This window comes from Athene cunicularia (assembly GCF_003259725.1).
Source record: "Athene cunicularia isolate RWA chromosome 4 unlocalized genomic scaffold, athCun1 chr4_part1, whole genome shotgun sequence".
In the NCBI taxonomy this organism is placed as follows: Eukaryota; Metazoa; Chordata; class Aves; order Strigiformes; family Strigidae; genus Athene; species Athene cunicularia.
Genome location: NW_020799098.1, coordinates 13,649,723 through 13,672,347, shown reverse-complemented (window position 1 = coordinate 13,672,347; position 22,625 = coordinate 13,649,723). Strand labels below are relative to the sequence as shown.

The 22,625-nt window shown below is 35.1% G+C and overlaps 1 protein-coding gene across 1 annotated transcript in view; it reads right to left on the bottom strand.

The window, feature by feature from the left end:
• The window catches only part of STX18 (syntaxin 18), a 34,387-nt gene that overhangs the window by 9,449 nt on the left and 2,313 nt on the right, over positions 1-22,625 (bottom strand). The window contains exons 2-6 of the mRNA XM_026846564.1: positions 12,640-12,755; positions 11,470-11,547; positions 11,300-11,366; positions 7,442-7,557; positions 2,940-3,028 (exon numbers count right to left, since the gene is read on the bottom strand). Coding sequence (XP_026702365.1) covers positions 2,940-3,028; positions 7,442-7,557; positions 11,300-11,366; positions 11,470-11,547; positions 12,640-12,748 — 459 coding nt within the window. The 5' untranslated portion in view covers positions 12,749-12,755. The remainder of the gene's footprint in view (positions 1-2,939; positions 3,029-7,441; positions 7,558-11,299; positions 11,367-11,469; positions 11,548-12,639; positions 12,756-22,625) is intronic.

The window sequence follows — 22,625 nt, the reverse complement described above, 5'->3', positions numbered from 1 at the left end:
CCCCCCACCCACACAAAAGGAAAAAAAAAAAAATAATCAATCACATTAGGTCCACAGAATAGATCAATGCCTCACTTTGCTCAGCTCTGCTCTGAGTATCAATATATTAGTGACAACATTTACATGTGATGCCCTGCTGTGCACATATACATATTACACAGACAACTCTATTTACAGTTTGACAACTCCAATAATATGCAATCCAATCCAACAGCAATAAATTAACCTGACAAGAAATGACCCTCACTGGGGGGCATTATCTATAATAGAAACAATCAGCTTGCTTTCTACTTGACAACTGATGGAGAAAGAAAAAATTGTCTGTATTAATACTGTTATGAATGCTGACTCACTTTTCTTTTAAATCACAATAAACATAAACATATACTCCTTCTAAGGTATAATGTGGAAGTAATTGATGGTTGTTAATTTTTAGGAGAGGTGGAAAGCAAGCCTGTATTACTTCACAGCAGTGCCAGAAGCATAGACTTGTAGTCAGCATGAGAAGCTGAGATAGAGACAGCCCTGACTACTGGTGGTCATACTGTCAGCCTGCACTGAGGTACAACAGGAGAGAACAGCTCTGGGTAAGATAAGAACAGCAGCAAGATTCAGCAGGAGATTCAGACATCCAGCTCAGAGCCAGCTTTCTGCAAAACTTAGAATAAATTATAACCAGAGAGGAGACTGTGGTGATGTCCCTTTGCATGCTGTTTTCAATTCTAGTTTCCCAGTATCAGTACTAAAACACAAGTACTGAGAGTATGTTAAAAAAAATTTGTATACAAACTCACACATGGAAATTTAAGAATAAACTATGGCACAAGAGCAGTAACAATATTTCAGTTTATTAATATATATATAGGACTTCAAAGTATGTATTTTTATTTTGGTAGCATTTTGATCTTCTGCTTCTCTAAACAGACTAGTAAATTTGTGTCTCTTTTCCCATGGAGCAGACTGGTAAACTCAAAGCTGATATCTAAAGTTTCCAGCAGAATTTTTCTAGGCTTAATCATGTCACTGGCATCAAGGCACTGTTATATACTACACATTCTCTTGAAAACTACAGGCAGAACTATGTAAGCTAAGGACATATTAGAGTCTGTCTGGGCTAAAAGTTTATTTAATTTGGAGCATCAGTGTTATTTTTATATCCCTTTTCACAGGAAGTGCAACTCCTGAAAGCATAATAGACATAAATCAGTGTAAAACAACCAGTAAATTTTAAAAATATAGAATAAATAAAAAAAAGCACAGCATGGGAGAGCTCTGAATGGGTAAAGAACAACAATGGATTTTTTAAAAATGTCTGTTGGTTCTCCCCTAGGAAGATCTGTGCAAACACCTGATAAGCAGTTCAGGATTGGAGATTTAGGAGTCTAGGAATCCTTCAAAGCATTAAAGTATGAACATAGATTTATTTATTTATTTATTTATTTACTTAGGCCTGGAATCACTCCCCCTCACAAGTCAATAAAGAGAATTTATTCCAGGGAAAAATTCAAATCCTCAGCAGGCAAAAATCAGCACTTTAAGATGCTTATCTTTCTGCAGTCCTGATAACAGAAATAGAACAAAACTCACAGACTTCAGCAACTCATCCAAGTCATGAAGTATCTAGGGCCTTACTCTAAAAAGTATAAAAGGATTTAATGAAAAAGAAATGTATTTATTCCCAAAATACCATTGCAAGGGATGTAACGTGTTTAAAGCTTAATTACAGTGTCAGGCCTACAAAAAGCAATCCAACATTTAGTAGTCTGTTATTAGTAAGCCCTGCCAGAGCTATCATCTCTGATGCTTGTTTCCTTCTGATCCTTTGCAAGCTTACAGCAAGGTGGCTATAATATTGTGTCTAAACGCAGAAAAATGAATATATGCAAAGAATTATCTTTAAAAGGAAAATAGAAAACAGAAGTAAGCCTTTAGATTTCAGACTGGATGCTCTCATATTGTTCTTGAGTGCAAAGGCAGACTCTGAAGAACCTTTTCTCTTTGATAAACCATATCATAATTATGTGCAACTTACTCATCTCTGATGAGAAGACTGATGCATATTAAGTTTGGGACACCTCTGATCAGCACCAGGGAAACTTCACATACTCATGCTGCAGCAGCCTTTGACTTTGTAAAGCTCACCATTTTGAAAACTGCACATTTACCACCTAATTATCAGTTTTTCTTTATGTAAAACAAGGCAATGTGTGTTAATGTAGAGAGGTTTTCTAAGAATTCTGAACCATGTTCAAAATTACAAACTTCAGAAATATTGAAAAGTCTAACAGATAGGTTGTCATCAGTCATGCTTATGTCAGAAATTTTGTATTGTATCAGTTCAACTGTAAGCAGAATTGGATCAAACAGTACATAAACATGCTGGTAACAGGGAAATCCGGAAAAGATAAAATTCATGAGATTCTGTTATGACAGGAAGCTTATAACTATTCCTACTAGTAAACTAATCTGATTTTGATCATCCAAAAATAAAAAGGAATAAAATGAAGTATAACTTCATAGTTATACCTAAATAGTATAACTATGTAAGGTGTGTTCTAGAAATAGTCCAAGTAAAAAAAATGGCCAACACTTTATTCTTTCAGAAGTTTCGTAACACTTTTTCTTATGTTGCCTTGACTTCCATTGTTTCCTGACTAAAAAAAGCAATTCATAATTGTAATTTTAAAAATCATTTTAATTTCAATTATTGAAAAATAGTTGTTACTAATTTTAGGGCTCCATGTAAGTATTTTGTAGCAATTTTAAGTATTAGCTGCTACCAGAAGAACCAGGAAGCCATGCACAAAAGGCGTATCGTTATGGCATTATTCTGTATAAAATGAAAGTTGAAAAAGAATGTGGGTGAATAAGTACTTTAACACATATGAATACAGCAGAATATATAGTAAAATGGACAGTAAGACAAAAGATATACTTACCATTTGTATTTCTTCAGGTGACAGCTCATCTTCACCTTTGCTGTCCGCCCATAATCCAAGGTTACTTTGAGCATCAGGTAGACTTCTGTCTATAAAAAAGACCACCAAACACTTGAGACAATGCAGGACACTAAGGAGTAAAGTGAAAAATAATTTTTCATCCATTTCAGAATGCTGATGAAATTGTTGTATCTCATTTGTCATTAACTGAGATTCACCCTGTATTTACACCACAAAATTACACCAATAACCTTTAACTTCTAAACTGGGAGAAAAGTCTACACATATGTTTAATTTGGTGAACTACAAATCACTAATATGTTGACAGTGAAGCATGTGAAACAACTCACAACGCACCAACATTTGTAAGGGCACAAAATACTGCAACATTTGTCTTAACAGAAAAAAACCCACACAACTTTCAAAATGGCAGTCTATATGCAAACTATTATCTTCCAATGAGACTTGACAGAACCACCAGCTCCTCATTCAAAAACTAAAACCAGAATCTCAAAGACATTTTGAGCAAAGTTCACAGGACAAACTCAATTCCCTCACACTGTTCAAACTGCATATTACAATGCAAACCCTGCAGCACACTGTGCAAGGGGTCTTCCTGCATGTAACAGGAATCAGATCCGATTTCCCAAACTAACCCTTACACATCATAGCTGCTTCACTGATTTCAACAGCACTTCCCCTTTGATTAAAGCTAATCATCTGCATAAATCTTAGCAGGAGTTGGGCATAAAAGATCTTGAATGGCTATTTCTGGGATATTCGCTTCTGGAAGATTTATTTTTAGGCTTAATTATATACTTCTGATTATAGACAGAGAAGTTAGAATGAGAAAGAAAAAATATATGCTGCAGAAACCTACTGTTTCTGAAGCTGTTATAGCATCAGTGTTTAAAATCCTCATGGTAAGACTGCACTCTTGAGAAGGCCTCTTTTCCCCTATGGCTGCAGTACTTCTACAAAACCCAAAAGAGATTTACACCACCCCACAATGGATCAAAGCTGAGCCTGCTTTGACTTATCAGATGCAGGTTGCAAATTAAAATACAGAAAGATTTAGTTTTTACTTTTTTATAGATATCAGACTTCCTATTCATCCCAGTCAAGTTTTTCAAGCATTTACAGGTATTTTCATTTGTTTTGTTATAACCTTCTAAACCTACTTTTTTTTCAATTGCATAAGCAGCACTGATGCATCATCATTCTGATACTGACTTGTCTTAGGAAGCCTCTGAAATGAGTTTTCCTATTTATAAATAAATATATGTAAAGGATTATAAGTAGAAATTTCCCCCTTTATCCTTCACTATAGTATTTTGTGAAGATTGTTGAAAAGTAAAGATTATAAAAAAGAGTATTGTTGTGTATGTCTCCTTTATAAATGTATATTTTTCTTCCCAACAACCAAACCAGGATGTACAATGATAATGTTCAAATGAGGGATGTGGATAGGGAATATAGTAAACAGAAGAGAATTTTTTTTTCCTTACTTCTCATAAGTAGTAAGAAATAAAACCAAGAATATCTTTAAAGATTATTTAGAAATTATTCAGCTCTGTTTTCCATGGGGTATCATGAGTATTTCAAGTTTATTTCACAGAAACACAAAACTTATTTGTTTAGGTAATCAGTGTATTTTTATTATATCAAAACTATAATGAATTATTTACTGGATTCAAAGAAAGGATAATTAGTTTATGGAGCAAAAAAACCCAAAAGATATATTCCTATTTTATCCCAGAGGAACCAATTACTTTCAGGCACTGTCATCACTGTTAAAAACACAGCACCTGTATCCAATGTAATTGATAATAAGCAAACACATTTATGGTAAGAGGTAAGCAAGAAACATGTATCTCCCCAGGGTTCCTCCTGTCACCGTGGCATGTTTCTGGCTCCTGGGAAAGTTGTTCCACAGTTTTCATAGAGCTGACATTAATGCTTTTCTACAATTCATCCAGCAAAAAACAAACCACATTTCTTTTGCAGAAAGAGCAGCAGTTAACGCATGACAGAGATACAAAGTAATGATCAAATCCTCTGAAAGGAGACAGCTGCTAAGCTTGTGGACCCGTTCAAAAACTACTCATTATTTACATTTATTTCCATAAACTAAATGTCAAATTTGTAATATGCAAATAAATACTGTCAGCATATAAAAGCAATCTCCAGAGAGACTATTTTCCTACCATGAGACATGTCCAGTATAATTCTAATGTAAACAGGTGCTTTGCCTCAAAACAAAAGTAATCACATTTTCTCTCAATTTCTGCCAAAAAAACAGACAAAACCCAAGTTGTGCTTCAGCACACCATGTAGGACATTCAGCTGTTCATCATAACATTCAAATTAAGGACAGGACCACAAGCTGCTCTCAGAACTATCGTTACAGCTGCGATATTTAACACAAGGGACCCAGGCACACTGATGATGGCTAATTCATAAATGCACGTGACCACCTTTCTCTAAATCACTACCGTCCTGAGGAGGAAATAGTTTATTTCTGAACATGCTAATTTCTCCAGTTTAAAAACATGAAGAGTTACTTGGAAAAAAAAAATAATCAAAAGCTATAATATTTAAGCTGAGTTTTTCATTTCCTAGTCACCTCGTTCATGCTATTTCCATGCTTTGACAACCACCTACCAGTGAAGTCACAAGGCTGATTTCTATAAGCAGCAGCAACCAATCTTACTCTTCTGTGAGAAATCATAGGATGTGTGCACTTACAAACTGTTTCAGACCAATTTATTCTGATATACAAGTTTCATAGTTATCTCAAAGACTAGTCAGCAATCCCTCATAAGTACTGCATCAGAATCTTATGTGACAGGACCCCTACTTTCTTATAAAAATTTAAAGCATAAACTAATAAGTCAAAACTAAAGTAATCAAAATTAATGTGCAATAAACAAAGCTTCATTTCTGTTTACTGAAGTGGTTTGCTGCGTCCAAGGCAACCAAAGAACAGTGTTCTCCATGGTGTAGCACAGATTTTTGGAGCTAAAAATTGTAATGACACTATGTGGTGGGAGTGCACACTTTCTGAGACTGTGGAGACATTCAGTAACAAGGAAAGAGCACAGGGCAACAAAGATGCTACTACACTGCTGCTCCTCTGCTGGCACTAGCTCACAGCTGCGAAACACTGATAACGTGTTAAGGTGAAACTCATCTATGTGTCTGTGTGCTGCATCACTTAAGACATACTATAAAAATGTCGTAAGCACTAGAAATGACACATAATCAAAACCTTTACTTCTTGCAATAAATTCAGTGTCAAGGGGGTGGAGTGTGTGTGTGTAAAAGCATACTGATAGGGCTGCAGAAGTACAAACCGATTAGGAAGATAAGTAATGCCATATCAGAAAATGAAACCATTCACACACTGTGAGGTAATTCAGTATAAGAGTCTTCATCCACAAATGGAGTACCCACTTTGCATGAATCCACCATTTGTACAGCTCTAAAGTCACCAACCAGAGGAACCTTCTTGATAACAATCACCAAACAAACAATAACTGATTATCAGAATAATACGGCCATGCAGTGCATTTCTTCTATCTTGATGGAGTATTATCCTAATGTAACGTCACATTTCATGCCATTTCTGTTTCTGACAAAAAAACCACAGCAATTTCACGCTGTAAATTACAGGGTACTTTGACTCCTCCAGAGAGCACAAGCAAGAGAACTCAAGCCAGGGAAAACAACTCCAGGATCACAAAACCAAGATTTCTTTCTAGGTATGAAACCTGAAATTATCTGCATAGTGGCAGTACTCTGAAAGGCACTCTGCAACAAAGTTCTGCCAGCATACACATCCCAGGACAGATCGAAAAGGCTAAGAGAAGGGACTTGCATCCCCCAGCCTCAGAAGCAGGCCACCAAGAAATCAGAAGCAATGTTCACAAGTCCTGTCAAGAACAGCACCAGCTTCAGCTGGGGTCAGAGATACTGCTTTGGGCTTCTGGCTATCTCCTGCCCACTGAAGGATGAGATACAGTCCTTCCAGTGGGGAAACTCAATGCTGTGGAGAAGAGCATGCGCAAAACTACTGGATCTGGCCAGCCAGTAACCTCCCCTCTATGAGCATATTCTACCTTCAACTCTGTGCTTACAAACAAGAAAATATTCCCAGAAAGTCATTGACCCACTTCCCAATTCCTTACCATCAATGAAAAGAAGGTATCTAAGTAGATGGATATTGATAATAAATAAATAAAGTTCATACAGAGTTTGAGAGGATGAGAAATCCAGCAAGGCATAAAACTGTTTTAGCTGGTTGGAAAAAGCATGTCAAAAGTTTAAGATTTTGCTTCCTCAGTCTCACAATGTGATTCACAAAAGCCTTATCAGCACAGGGAAGATGAAAATAGAAAAGGTGCAACTCACAGGAACAGGCCCTTGTGATATGACAGAAGTACTATTGATCAGACAGGCCTTGTCACAAGAAGTGAAATATAACTATGTTTTATTCTTACCTTTGTTTTCCTCAGCAGATAGTTTTTCTTCAGAATCATCTAAAGGATTCTGAGAAGATTTTTCGGGGGAAAGAGGCGATTTGGACACATTGCTCTGCTCCGGTTCAAGTCTGGACCTAGAAACACAAGAGCCTATCATTTAACATTTGAATTTCTCTGAAATGAGAATAATCAAATTATTAAATTTGACACTAACTCTTGCAAACTTCACATTACAGGTTTCCCAGTCAAGATAGAATATGTATTTATTAACTTTCATATAAATATTATTACAAAAGCAAAGAAAGCATGAATAGTATCCCTGAACAAAACACGTTACATGTTTAGAGTTGAGGAGAATCTTGAAGGCTATAGCATAAAAACATAAGGCATTTTATTAAACTTCCTTTCAAAAATCTGGTGTATTAAATTACATATTTTCAAAAAAAAACCAAAACAAACAACATTTGGTCACACTGAAAATTCTTTTTAGTAGCAATAGCCACCACTACTGCTTTTTCTCAAGTTAATAGTTACAATTTTACTTTATATTATCCATTCTTATAAAGGAAAAGTAAGAAAATACAGCAGAATTAGCTTTTTCCTGAAACAAGGATTTTTATTTAACTAGCTTTAAACTAGTTTAACCAGGATGAAAGCAATCCTTACCTTGTCTGCCAAAAGACACAATAGACCATTTAGAAGCAAGGAGAAGAAAAAAATGTATGCAGTGGACAGATATATATAATATCCAAGTCCCTGCTACGTAATTTTAATACAAAGGCAATGCAAAAAATGAGAAGCATATTCAGTGATTACATGTTAAGTACTTGTCGAGTATGTTTCACTGTGGCACCAAAAAAAAGTTTAAAATTAGTTTATAATTTCCAGTAAACTTCTGTGGTTTATTGTTGTCTACAATGAAAGCTGTAGCTGCTACGTAGTAGACAGTAAAAAGCCTAGCAATTATGCTGTTAGAGCAGCTAAAGAACAAAAAACCAAAAAGCAATGGGCTGAATCACCTCCTGTGCCACCTTCATGACTTCCTCCCCTCTCACATATAATCAACAGTTAATCTCATTACGATCTGCAATCTTCCCCTGCTGCTTAACAGAAGGTGTTGCATTTTGTGTTCCTTTCCTTCTTTGTATTGTGTCCAAATTCTAACCCATAATTAGAAAATTCTGAGAAAAAAACAGAATATAATGCATTAGTCATCACTGAGTGACTATGTTATTTAAACAAGAAAAAAGAGTAATAGGGAACTTTTCTTAGCTCAAAAACTCTGCAGATACTGGGCTTTTGGTAATTTTACAAAAAAGAACTCTTTTTCATCTCCTCCCTCTCAAATCCCAAATTTGCCTAATAATGAGGAAAAAAAGACTTATCTGGATGTCCATGCAGTTCAAATAATAGTTCTGATACTAATAAAACACCAGTTCCCCAGAAAATAAAAATATCAGCTTGATTTGAATAATTGCATACATAACTCACAAGGTATTCTAATGGAAAAAGAAGTCTAAAATTGAAATGAAATATACATTTTGAATACCAATAAACATAAAAGCTGAAAGTCACAACCCATTATCTTTAGAGGAAAAGCTGCTTGTGTTTCTGTTTCTCACCTTTTCATTCTGGGGAAATAGTCCTATGCAATTGGCAGAACTTTTTAATCAAAAAAATATGAGTTAATACATAAAGGCAACTTACATAAGAAAACTGTAACACTCAGGCAATTTGTTGAAGAGTTTAGAATGTTTATCAGTATGAAAGGAAACATGAAGAAGTAAATTTCTACTGCAAAACTCTCAGTATTGTTTGATAGGCAATTTTAAGTTGACTAAATTACATGAAAGAAGATCTGTGCTAGGATTAATTTACTTTTAAAGATATTTATTCCTTTATTGTTTGTTGCCCTTACTTCACACAGTATGCTAATGTACTAAGTTTTCAATTAAAAATGAACAAAACGCCTGGGATGCACTACTTAAAAAAAGCCTCGTTCTTTTAAGTGATGGAACATGTTCTTATTATCACATAAAGTGTCTGCTGAAATCCTTGGGGAAATTACAAATCAGTGAGTTGAAGGTATATGAAAAAAGACAATTTTTCTTCAAGTCATCATAAAGACTGGTTTATGCCCTGTGATTTTTTTAAATTGAATTTTAATTTAAATGACAATTTAGCTATTACATCACATCTGCAAGGCACACAGACTCCACCTGGTCAACATCTGTCTTCTAGTTCTTACATCCACAAAAAGAGGCAAAGAAGTATTTTCCAATATTGCATAAAAGGACTGCATCTCCTGGTTCATTTTTTAGTGCCTTATTGCTCTTTAAGTGGTATTCTAACTTCTGAAATAGCTCTTTCATTGTTCCATGTTTAGCATACACCATATTGAATTATCTGTTTAGTCATCTGAGAAATCCTGAGTCTGGAATTTCACATGGAAACAATAATGTAAGAGTACAACAAACAGAAGAGCTGGTATTTGTTATCTCATTCTATGACTGCAGAAATTATGCTATCTTTCTACGAAGTTTTTTGGTGTGAAGAATACCGATATGGTCGTGTATTTTTACACACAAAAGATATCACACAGTTTGTTTCTGTATGTTTTTTCTGAAAAGTTATGGGAGTTACAAAAATACAATGACTTTTCTCTCATCACTTGTTACCAAATTTCAGAACTGGTTTGGGGTGTTCTGTTTACTTGGTTTTGGCTTGTACTACTACTTATGTCTCAGGAGGATATATTTGACTGAATCTAATTATGCTTAATCATGCTGAATCACTTTGAATAAAATGTACTTATGGACTTTTGAAAACATTTCTCTAGTTTCAATGTAAACAGCAGATCTATCCAAACACCAAACTGATAAAGCAGCATCAAGTCTTGGAAAAACATTCAATAATTTATTTATGGATGTGTATGTTCTAAAATGTTATTTTTAAATTAAAATGAACATAAAAGAATTTAAGGTTAGAACTCAAATAATGCAGACTGAAGACACACAGAGAGCCTTTCAGGTATTAAATATATTGCAAACCTGTTCATTCTTTCTATCATACTTACACCTGGGACTGTGCAGAAAAAGAAACAGTATGGTTTTTGATACTTGACTGAAAAAAAAAAAAAACAAAACCAAAAAAACCAACCCAGACAAAAAGCCAGCAAGTACATCACTTTTAACTTCCCCTAGACATTTTCACCTCTATGTTAGCAGCCTGAACGTATGTCATGATAGGAAGCAGAAACTCTTTTGTTTCAGTTAAGAAGTTACATTCAAGATTTTTATTTTAATCATGTTTCTATTTGCCATGAAGACCTGCCATCTCAATTAGCATTTAGTCACAACATAATCATTTGCTTTAGCAGAAAGACAGTGGCCAAAAAAAACCCAAAAAACAAAAACCACCCCAAAAAAAAGGAACAGGGCCAGGGAGCGGTGGTGGGTGTGTGCAGGGGGGAAAGAGAAAGAGAAGTGAACATCTGTACCTAAACAGCATCTTCAAGATATGGATTTCATTCCACATTATTTTATGCAGAATATTACTTAATGGGACACACAATAATATTTTGCTGAATCTGTAGAAGTCCAATAGGTTTATTAACCCACATTTTACTGATTTGTTACTTCATTCATTTACATAAATGAGAAGTACACTATACTGGCATTCTACCATTTACAGACTGAACTTCACATGCCGGAAGTGTAAGAGAGCCCTGGACTGCACCTGCTGACAGCAGAAATTGCTCGTCCAACTACAGATTCCCATTAAAACGATCTCCTTAGAATCTAAACCTGAATAATATCTTTGTTGAATATCCTACAAACAAAAGGCACAGTTAAACTATTTTTAGACGCTACTCACAGTCTCTTCTTATCTATCACTCGCTTAACTCGGATGGCTCTTTGTTCAGAATACAGCTTACACACTCCTGTTCAAGATAGCAGTAAACAAAATTTCAGTTTAGAAAAGCATGATTTCTCTCTTGGAAAATACAATCATACACTTTTAACCATTCAATAAATACTAAGTACTTTTTAAGTAATCTTCAATGAAGTCCAAGACAGCTGTTCTGTGCTCCTTTACCTGAGCAGACTGGACACCCTTGTGTGCTGAAATACAAAAGAAAGATATAACACAATCTTATAAATTTTTACTAAATTGCACAAAAGTTTGCATTTTCAGTTGATATGCCAGTTATATTCAAAGCCTATTAACATTTTACGTATGTTATATATTACATTTTAAACATAGCTGTATTTAAATACAGGTTCTGTAAAACAGCAAATCAACTAACCAAAAGCTGAAAATAGCTAGTGTATTACAATATTTATGTTATTGATTTGTTATATATGCCACTGAGTCATATTATCTCAACTAAATTCCTAAAGAAGAAGATGTCACCAAGCTAGTAATAGCAAAACAGATCTAGACATTTAACTTGCTTAAAATACTGAACTTCTAACATTCTCCAGTGTATAGACTTACGCAGAAATTTTTAAGATTTATGTGATTTAAAAGGATGCTTGACACATACATTAATATTTCTTAATTTGGTACTATGTAGTTCCCATGCATGACTGACTTTCAGTGATTCTGAATAATGCTGAAACTATGTTTAGATGGCATTCAAAGCTGATGAAAATCTTTGGTATATTGATAAAAACACACACGTACAGCAAGTCAACTTGAAAATGGCAAAACAGAAGTTCTCTCTACAACTTCTGTAACATAGTGTAATGGTATGATCCCATACTCAAGTTGTCAAAAACTGTTACTTTACCAGGACTCTGTTAAAGTTATTTAATTATCTCAAACTTGGAAAAGCTGTAATACCTTACAGGTAGACAAGCTATAAAGAGACAACGACCAAATCTAGTGAGCTTTGATTCAGGCCTCAGTGCCACAGTGCCAAATTACTATTCAAATAGTAAATATTTAAGACTATCTTTTTTACCCTTGCTAATTAGTGTATTTGAACAAATAAATAAAATTCTATGCTTTGGCTTCTCCTTTCACTAACATTAAAGAAAATTAAGTGCAGTACTAATCAGTCAATGGGATTACACAGATGCAAATGAAAAAGCAATGAGACTTCACCAACCTCTTTCCAAAAGCATTTCAGATTCACTATCCAATATTCAGATTATATTAGCCTTTATCAATAACTAAGAAAAAAAACTTCTAAGAGTTGCTCGGTTTACCTTCTGTTCTCAGCTGATAGATGGCGTCGGCACATGTCCTCATAAATATCTGAGCATCTTGATCTATCTGGTCACGCTCTTTATCTGTCATCCTCACATACTCAGACATAATATGGCTGAGAAACAAGACAAACTGTCACTTAAGAAATCCCCAACATCAAATCTGCAAGTACACATCTTAAACCTTCTTCCCACTCACCGTCTCCACAGATGCTTTTCTGCAACACTGATCTTCACAGCAAAAGTAGTAAAAAGTACAATAACCATTACTGATAAAAATGACACTTCTATAAAGCTGAGAAGTTTTTAAAAACATTTTTGATTAGTAAAAGATGTAGGAAAAAAAATATCCTATTATTTTGTACATAATGAAATACTGAGCAGATAAGGAGAAAAATACAATTAGAAAAATATATCACTACCCTCAGTACTTATTCCAATGAAGCATATTTCAATTCTAAAAACATGAAAGCAAGTAGGATAAAGGAACAGCTCAAATATTAAAATAAGTACAAAAACCTGGAATTTATTTTACTTAAATGTACATTTTCATTATACTAAACACCGAGCTTCATTTTTAAAGTAGCTGTACTATGAAATCTGTGAATTCAACACAGCGTAAAGAACAATACTAGAAAATAATGCACATTTTTAATATCAAGTCAATTATAAAATTTATTAAAACCTGTTTCCACATTGTTTATTTCTATTTTAGATGATACCTTATATATTTAATATTTTCTAGTATGGTTAATATACCTTTTTGCTTTTAAATTAATAAAAATGGAGGTCTGCACTGTAGATAACCACCAGAATAATCATATAAACGTATTTAATAGTGTTTCCACAGCCCTAGATGACAGGATGATAAAACTTTGCTACAGCAGCTTATCCTTGTTCATCTCAGGTTTCCTGATGATACAGTCATCACAGCAGATTATATTTGCTTTAAAAAAAAAAAAAAAGGTAAGAAAACCTTAACTCATACCTTCATTTTAATTTTTTTTTATTTATATGTGAAAATTCCCCCCCTTGTTCAAGGTATGTATAATGCAGCTTTATTAATGCAGTAAGACAAGTAAAAAGAAGAGATCTTCATCTGCAAAGCTAGACTGATACACTTAGAGATCTCTTACACACTTCACTGCAATAATGCCAAATCTTCCCCTTGTCTGCTGCAATAGCAACCACCAAGTCACATCACCCCATCTCATCATCTCTCATCACATAGAGCCACCAGTTCCTTCATGCATCTTCAATGTAGTGTCAGTGTGGGTCTCTTCTCCACAAAGTTTTCAGTGTATTCTAATGTCCCTGAGTATTATACCAAAACCTCCTAATTCCCATCCCATATGACTGGCTGCACCACAAGAAAAGCAGCACTTGGTTCATCTGGTTTCAAAATTGGTTTCTGCTTACTCACCAGCGCGTACAAGGAACAGATCAGCCAGCAAACAATAAAGCAAATTAATTAGAAGTAATATTCTATATTTTACTTGTTTGTTTCCAACACTGCCATGTGTTTGACATCTAAATAGCACAGCTTTTTCCCCCTCTCTGGTTAAAACTATTCTATATGTTACAAAATTATTTTTTATAACTTACAGAAAAAGCAGCCATATGTAGTGTTTTCATTTATATTTTACTGGCTGAATTGCACTCCTTTGGTCAGGACAGACAGGTTTCATGAGTTTGTGACAAAATCCCTATTGCAGCTGTAATTAGTGATCTTCTAAAGTCTAACTCTAATTTGTACTCTCTGAGAAAGCAGCTTCTGAATGACAAAAGATTTGAAAATGTCTGATTTTAGAGACCTCTGATGTAGAGGCTTTCCACAGCCTGCTTAAGATGACATATTTATAGTTACGTATGCAATGTAAGATAACTCATATTGTTAAATATATTAGGACAGGCCTCTCCCCCCATTCCCTTTATAAGCTTATATAGATGGGGCTTTTTATTATTAGTCTGTGACATAAGCAAGTTCTCAGCATGTGTAAAGCCAGAAAAATCCATTCCTGTATCCATCTCTGCACAAGTCCAGACAGAAGGGGACCATTAAGATCATCTGGTATGGGATAAAATGCTTAACATCATTCACCAAGCCCTGCCTAGAGAGTTACTTCAGCATGTCAAGGCACACAGATTCAGATGGAAAATGAGGACAAAGTAGCAGCTTCACGATGGCCTCTTGATGAAAAAAAAAAAAAAAAAAAAAAAAAAAAAAAAAAAAAAAAAAAAAAAAAAAAAAAAAATCTCCACTCTTATATTTCAGATTACATAATAAATTCTGGCTGGGCTACTACTGAACACAGTATACAGTTTATATGTCTGGGTTCTCACGCATGCAAAGCATAGAACTCTGCAAATACCACAAAACCGGGCAGGCTGCTTTTTAACATTACAGGGTAAAATAAAGATTACAAACTGCGAACCAGAATTTTGTTTTAAATCAAATTTAGAAATACATATGGAAAAAGCTGCCTCAGGCATGCTTTATTTTTTACTAATACTGTAACTCATAGTAATAGAGTGGTACACTGAGGATAACTGTAACAGCTTTAACACTGGAAACCAAGTTGTTCGGTTACTTTTCATAGTTGTTAATACAAAAATATGGTAGATCAAATTCTTAAATAGGAGTTTCACAGCTTCAAAGGTAGTAAAAGACAGCTTAATCCAGTAAACAAGAAATAGAATACTCTTCCTTTTATAACTGCTTACAGCTTACACGGTGTCTGGTACCAGGACTTTTGAACAAGAGGTGGTCAAGCCACTCAGAGGCAAGGATACCTGAAACCCAAACTCCTTGGGAAGGCAAGAATGGAGCCATACAATCAATCCCATTACATCAAAACACATATGGCATCCACTAGTACTAATAAGATACTGAAGCTCCCATTGCACTCCCCAGTAAATCTACACATGCAGATTATACTGAAAAGACATCTAATCATCATCCTCTAGCTCTACTGTAAAAGGAATCATTCATTTAAAAAGAACAGGACAAGGAAAAACAAAACCACAAAAAAAACCCCAAAACACAACCAACTAACCAACCAACCAAAAAAAAATCCAGTTGTGTCCTGTATGTCAGGGATACAGGGATGTCAGGGATGCTCAGAAGCATAGTGACAATATCACAGCAATGGACTGATACATCACTAAATCAAGAAAGGTTAAACAAACCAGGTTTTTCAGAAGCAATCAGAATTAGCCAAGACACACACTTGCTAACGCATGCAGATAAAAAAAGGGAGAAAAAAAAAATCTAGAATTTTATCCTAATCAATAGGAGAAAGACTCATGAGAAACTTGGGCTGGAAGGCAACTCGGGTTATTTATGATTTTTAAGAAGGTAAGTGAAGAGTAAAAATGAAGACAGTGGCCATCAAATAAACAGGGTTCCATAGGATAGAAAAATGAGTAGGTTAAATTGTATAGAAAAGGGAAACCTAAAAAGGAACAGAATTCAGGTGAACTAGTAGTTTTCATATAGAAATTATATTATGATAATTTGCAATTTTGCCCTTGATGAAAGGGAAGAATAGGCAGCACATTAAGAGATCAGCTTAGCTACTTCATGAGCTCTTCACTGAGCTCAAATGCAAAAAGCAGAATACAGAGTGTGCAAATTAGGTCTGATTGCTACTGACAAGTCTAAAGTAACACAGCATGTAGGGACACAATCAGAAAAGGGTCAAGTGCAGTATGAGATAAAACTGGCAAGGGATGCCAGTGATAAGAGATTGCTCTGCAAGTATTACCGCAAGAAACACCTAAGAATGTGGTGTTGGCTTGTTACTCAGTAGAGAAATAAAGTTATATGCAGAGTATGAACAGTTCTAGATCTTTATTGTACTATTAGGGTATGGGTTGGTTTGTTGGGGTTTTTTTTTGCATTAACTTTCATCACTAAGGTCACTTGTAAGCTGCAGTTCTATTCCCTTTAGCTTACTGCTTCTAAAACACCTGGGCCCAATTTAGTACTTCCATCATTAACAAAAAACCCAGCATAATTATTTGTTGATGTTTTCACCATTAATAACAAGCATCCAATAATATATTAATAACAGGATGCTGAGTGAATGAGTATGAGTGTGTTACGCAAACTAGGTCATGGCATGAGTGTTCCTGAAGGTGCAGTGACTCCTGGGATAATGCTGAAGGTAAACTTGAGTATATATCCCTCCTATCTGTGTGCCAAAGGTGTGCTCTTGAAGAGAACTGACTGACCTCCAAAAAAGCCCAGGGTGTACACATAACCATATAGCATGCAAAACCAGGAGACTAGGCCCTAGAATGAAAAAGGAAATGGATCAAATGAAAGGATGTACCCTCTCTGCCAAGAACTAGGGGAGAATAAATGAGTACTAGCTCAATGTAAAGATGAAATGTAGCAACTATCTTTAAAAAATAAGGTTAAGGAAAAGGAAAAAAAGCAAAGAAGTTACAGACTACTCAGCCTAGGAAAATATAAGGGCAAATAATCAAACAATTTTTAAGTGCTTAAGAAAGAACAGAAAGATAACCAGTAGCCAAGATGTATCAAGAATAAGTCATATGCAGTGTAATTTACTTCTGGGATGCAGTAACAGGCCTTACGAATGGATGAAATGCAATCATTGATATTTAGCTTCTCTTTAGTGGGGCTTTTGTTACCATCTCATAGAACATTCTCATAAGCTACCAGTGAATAAGTGAGTTAGGAGAAACGAGCACCATATGGATGGAAAACTGTTTGAAAAGCTAAACTTGGAGAAGTTATAGACTAAAACAGAAGGACACACTGCACTCTGTTCCACAAGGGTTTGTCCTGAATCTGATGCTGTTTAATACTTTAACGACTCAGACAGTAGAATGGGGTATATACATCATAAATTTGCAGAGGCATAAAGCTAAGCAAATTAAAACTGTATCAAGAGAACCAGACTTCAATTCAAAACAATATTGCCAACTTGGAGACATAACATGAAGACTTTGAGTAAGGAATGGTCAGAGGCTTTGTTGCAGCAGGAACAAATACCTGAACCCACAGAGAACAGAGAAAAACTGATTAGGGAACGGTTCTTCAGAAAGTCATCCAAGATCATACTGGATCATAAACCAAACATAACAACATATTGTTGCATAAAAAGTCATCATTACAATGGGTTGCATAAATGCAGTACAATCCATTATGAAGAAAAGGCAATCTTTCTGCTACCCTTAGCTTCGGGCAAGGCCTTAGGTAAAGTTTTGTTTCATTTCAGCACCTCACTGCAACACCAACTGGGGCAGTGTCCAAAGGAGAGGAAAAAGTATAGTCAAACGTTGAAGAGAACACGTATGCAAAACCAGATATACTGTAATTGTTGATCTTAAAGACACTGCAGAGAAACCAAGGTAAGTTAGTATAAAAAAGATAAAATTCTAGTAGCATGTGTAAGGAAAAAGAAAAAAAGCAGAGGGATAATATGGAATTTCCACTGAAAGTAATACTTAAAAGCAAGCAAAATATGGTGGTAGAATGACCTAGTCAATTCTCTTTTTGAATGTGTCAGCCCTGCTCCTTCCAGCCCATCATTTCTATGATCCTGTTTTGCTGGCAAAACACAAGGAACCAGAGCTGATGGAGACATTACACCAGCTTTTAGAATTAGCACCTCTTTCTGCTGGTGCACAAAACATTTTCTGCTTAGCAATTCAATGAGGACACCAAATCAAGCAGAAAAACTTGATTTTCCTCCAACAGCATATTACAAAAGAGAGAGAAGCAATAAACTGAAATAAATCAGTTCTAAAATACTGATAGTTATGGTTTTAGCAGAGATATGCCCAACTTACCACCTGCAGATAGTGCCTTACAAATATATATATGTAAATGCTCACACACACACACAAGTGTGTAGGTATATGCACATATGGACATGTATGTATAACCTCAGTTGTAAATACAGCATACATGTTTAAACTTCTTGCCTTTGGGCATCTAGTATGTTTTAAATTATTTTTTTACTTAACTACTAAATGTAAACATTATTTATTATGTTTTGTGCATTTTAATTTACTGCCTTTTTTATCCAATTTCTACCTGTCATAAATCGAAGGTTAAAACTTATCTACTCAAATAACAAAACATTCCACAAGAACATATTTAAAACTTTTTTTTTTTTTTTTTAAGTCTATGGGGAAACTTCAGCTACTAGAACAGGCAGTACAAGCATATCTGAATTACTATTTTCAGTTTTGTAAAATATTGCTAAGAAATTCCATAATGCTGCCTCAAAGAATTACTATTTCTAAAATGTGACATATGAACTTGATACAACCAAAAAAGAAGATAAATAATTTGAAAATAATTCCCCAGAGAACATGAAAATACTATACACTCCTCCATGAAGAAAGTCCTTATAGATCACCTACATGTTTTACTAACTTAGTATAACAAACAAAACCTTGCTTCTTGTAAAAATGCAATTAAGTCAAGACAATAAAGCAGTCTGGCATTGTACAGGCGCCAGTAGGACACTATTTTTAGTCCTTTAATGGCTACTACTTTTCTTTTATTGGTTAAGCCAAAGGAACAGTCTCCACAAAACATAGGGTAAGCATTCACAGATTTTCTATTAGGTGGCAAACATGTAACTGATTTGTTGCTGCTTTTTTTTTTTTTTCAGCTTTATTAGGTAAATAAATGCTAGGGCAAGAGGCATAATTACTGGGCCCCAACATTATTTTTTAAAATAGAAAGAGAATTTGTTACGAATTTTTTCAAAGTATATTATTTACAAAAACATATGAAATGTTCAAACACTTAACTGCACAGGATGACCACAGAAGTATGTAATAAAGACACATCAGAAGCTACCCATCCAGCCTTTCTCATGGAAAAGGCATAATTTCTACTCAGAACCAATCTATGCTATGCTGATGAACTACAAAAGTATCTCTGTAGTTGCAAAAGACAATATATTAGATATCTAATAATCCCAGACAGAAGGCTCTTCTCTCAAAGACTTTTTAAGTACGAGGTGGTTTCTCATCAAAATCTAGAATGCTCTCAATTCCTTTCCAATGCCTGATTAAAGCACAGGTATAACTACTGGTCTTTATATGGTCTAAACTTGAAAGAACTTTCAGAGAAGCTAGAGACTGTGGAGGAATCCCAAGAGGACCATTTTAAATTCCCAAGTGTACTTGCACTACAGCTAGTTCCTTGAACTATACTTAACACAAACATACAAACTGTCTTGGTGGTTCAATCATCAAAAACATGAAGGAGCCAATGATGAAAAGCAAGACCCAACTTGTTCACAGACAGCACATCAGAGAATTCACCAAAGACTGAAGATAGGATCTCACACAGCACAGTGTAGAAAGCTGTGTAGGAATGCATTCTAGAAAATGGACTGAGAGGAAAAATATATAGAATGTATAGCAGTCATACATCAAAAATAGGAAGGTAAGTAGCAATCCTCATCTGAAAAGAATGATCACAGTTTGCTCAATAAGCAAAAATAAAAGAGCATCCACACCTTGTTAACAACTTCAGGACCAAGAGTCGCTGCCTTCTTTCCAGGAACAATGATCAACTTGTTCTGCTGGAAACAGTTTTTGACCGAAGGGAGATGAAAGAAATAGCCACTTACCCTTACAGCTAATTCTCCACAGAACTGAGAAAAGAAAAGGTACTATTCATTTTTCTGTTATGGCAACATAAATGAGAAATTATTCCACTAAAGTCAATAAAGGCTCATCAGCATATCACATGAGAGAAGAATCAGATATTCAGACTTTACAGAGTCAGGAAAGGTCTTTTTTTTGTTGTTTGGGTGGTTTGTTTTTTTTTTAAGGTATTGTTCATCACTAACTCATTAAAGATACATATGAGCCAAATGCAACATTGCTAGGGAAGTCCTTCAAGATGGCAATTTATCAGGGATAATTTTCTAACATACACATGTCTAGTGTTTACCACATTTAATCATCAATTGAAAATTAATTTTCTGATTATCTAGTAAACTGAAAAAAAAAAGTTAATCAGTTCTGGTTTAAGGAAAAGTCCTTGGTTATTTTTCTTATACACTGCTTCAAGGACTACACCCCACATGTGCTTTCTAAACACCACTATGAAGTTTAATAAGCCTACTTGAAAAAGCTGGTAAGGAAGTCCTTGAGATAAACCATAAACCAGATATGAACAAATATCCAAATACTGTTTACCATTGCTGGTTTTAAGTATTATCAGAGCTTTTTCCAACAGAAATGAATTAATTTTTAAATACTCTGAGATGTTGTGGTGGTTTAACTCCAGCCAGCAAATAAGCACCATGCAGCTGCTTGCTCACCGCCCCTCCCTCCCGGTGGGATGGGTAGAGGAATTGAAAAGAAGTAAAACTTGTGGGTTGAGATAAAAACAGTTTAATAACTGCAATAAAAGTTAAAATATAATAATAATAATAGTAATGAAAATGAAGATAACAAAAAGAGTGAAATAAACCCCAAGAAAGACGAGGCAATAAACCCCAAGATGCACGAGGCAATCACTCACCACCCACCGATTGATGTGCAGCCAGTCCCTGAGCAGCAGCTCACCCCTTCCAGTCAACCCTCCTCCAGTTATATACTGGGCATGATGTCACATGGTATGGAATATTCCTTTGACCAGTCTGGGTCAGCTGTCCTAGCTGTGTTCCCTCCCAACTTCTTGTGCCCCTCCAGCCTTCTTGCTGGCAGGGTATGAGAAGCTGAAAAATCCTTGACTTAGTATAAACACTGCCTAGCAATAACTAAAAACATCAATATGCTATCAACATTATTCTCATACTAAATCCAAAACACAAAGCTATATCAACTACTAGGAAGAATATTAACTCTATCCCAGATGAAACCAGGACAGATGTCCTAAAGCATTTCTGGACTGCTGAGTTTCACTTCTTTCCAAAAATTGTTGTGAACTGCAGTTTCTCCCCAAGAATCACAAGCGACAGCTCAGACACAGCTACTATTACCAGGAACAGTGATGATGCAGTGTCCCACAATTTAGCTACATGTTTCTTATAAAATACACTGCCATTGAATGTGTTCACTGATTGTGAGTATGACACCCAAAGGGCTTCATTAGGTTTGAAATGTGTATATGAAGCAAGCAAGAAAATAATTAAAGTTACTGTTCTTTAAGACAAGGCTCTAATGTTAAATAAAAGCAATGGTACATATAAAGTCATTGGTCCTTCCCTTAGTAGCTGTAATCAATAACACGAGTCACTCAGTCTTTGCTACTCATTCAGTATTTTCATTATTTCTTTTCCTTAAAATGTGTGTTGTGGAGGAAGACCAAGTTTTCACTATTTTTGCTAATACAACCCCCAATTCAGTCAAATTACAAGAAATAACCATACATTTGGAGAGAAGTTTAAAGGAAGAGCTTCTATATGCGCCTCTCTAAATCAGTCTTGTAACAGGACAGTTTCAAGTTTCTTCCCATCGTAACTCATGCTGTCAGTGGAAGATGATACCACATCTCTGGTACTGCTAAAGTTCTTCAAAAGTTCTACCCAGAGAAGAGAATCACAGTAGACTGGATAAAACAGGCAAGACGACAAAACAGAAAAGCTGTTTATCACAGAAAGTGATAACTAAGGTGTAAGAGAAAGCAAATAAATCCTGATAAACAGGAGAGGATAAAGGTGAAATGGCCTGTAAGTAAACAAGCTTAAATCACTGCATCACTAGTTTCATGAGTTTTGCCATTCACATGTTTTACAGCTAACAGTCAAATCAAGAGAAGGTGAATAAGCAATTACCAATTCTTAAGCTTTTTGGACTCAATTTAGGTATTTCAGTTAAATATTTAGAGTTTGATAAAATGGCTCGGGGCCTTAGTTTCAATTAACCCTTCTTCCAATTGTGTGTCTCATTGCTAAAATTCTCCCTCTAAAAATGAATTAAAAGACACTCCCTCTGTAGCAGGGTATTTTATATATGCCAAACCCCCCCCCCCC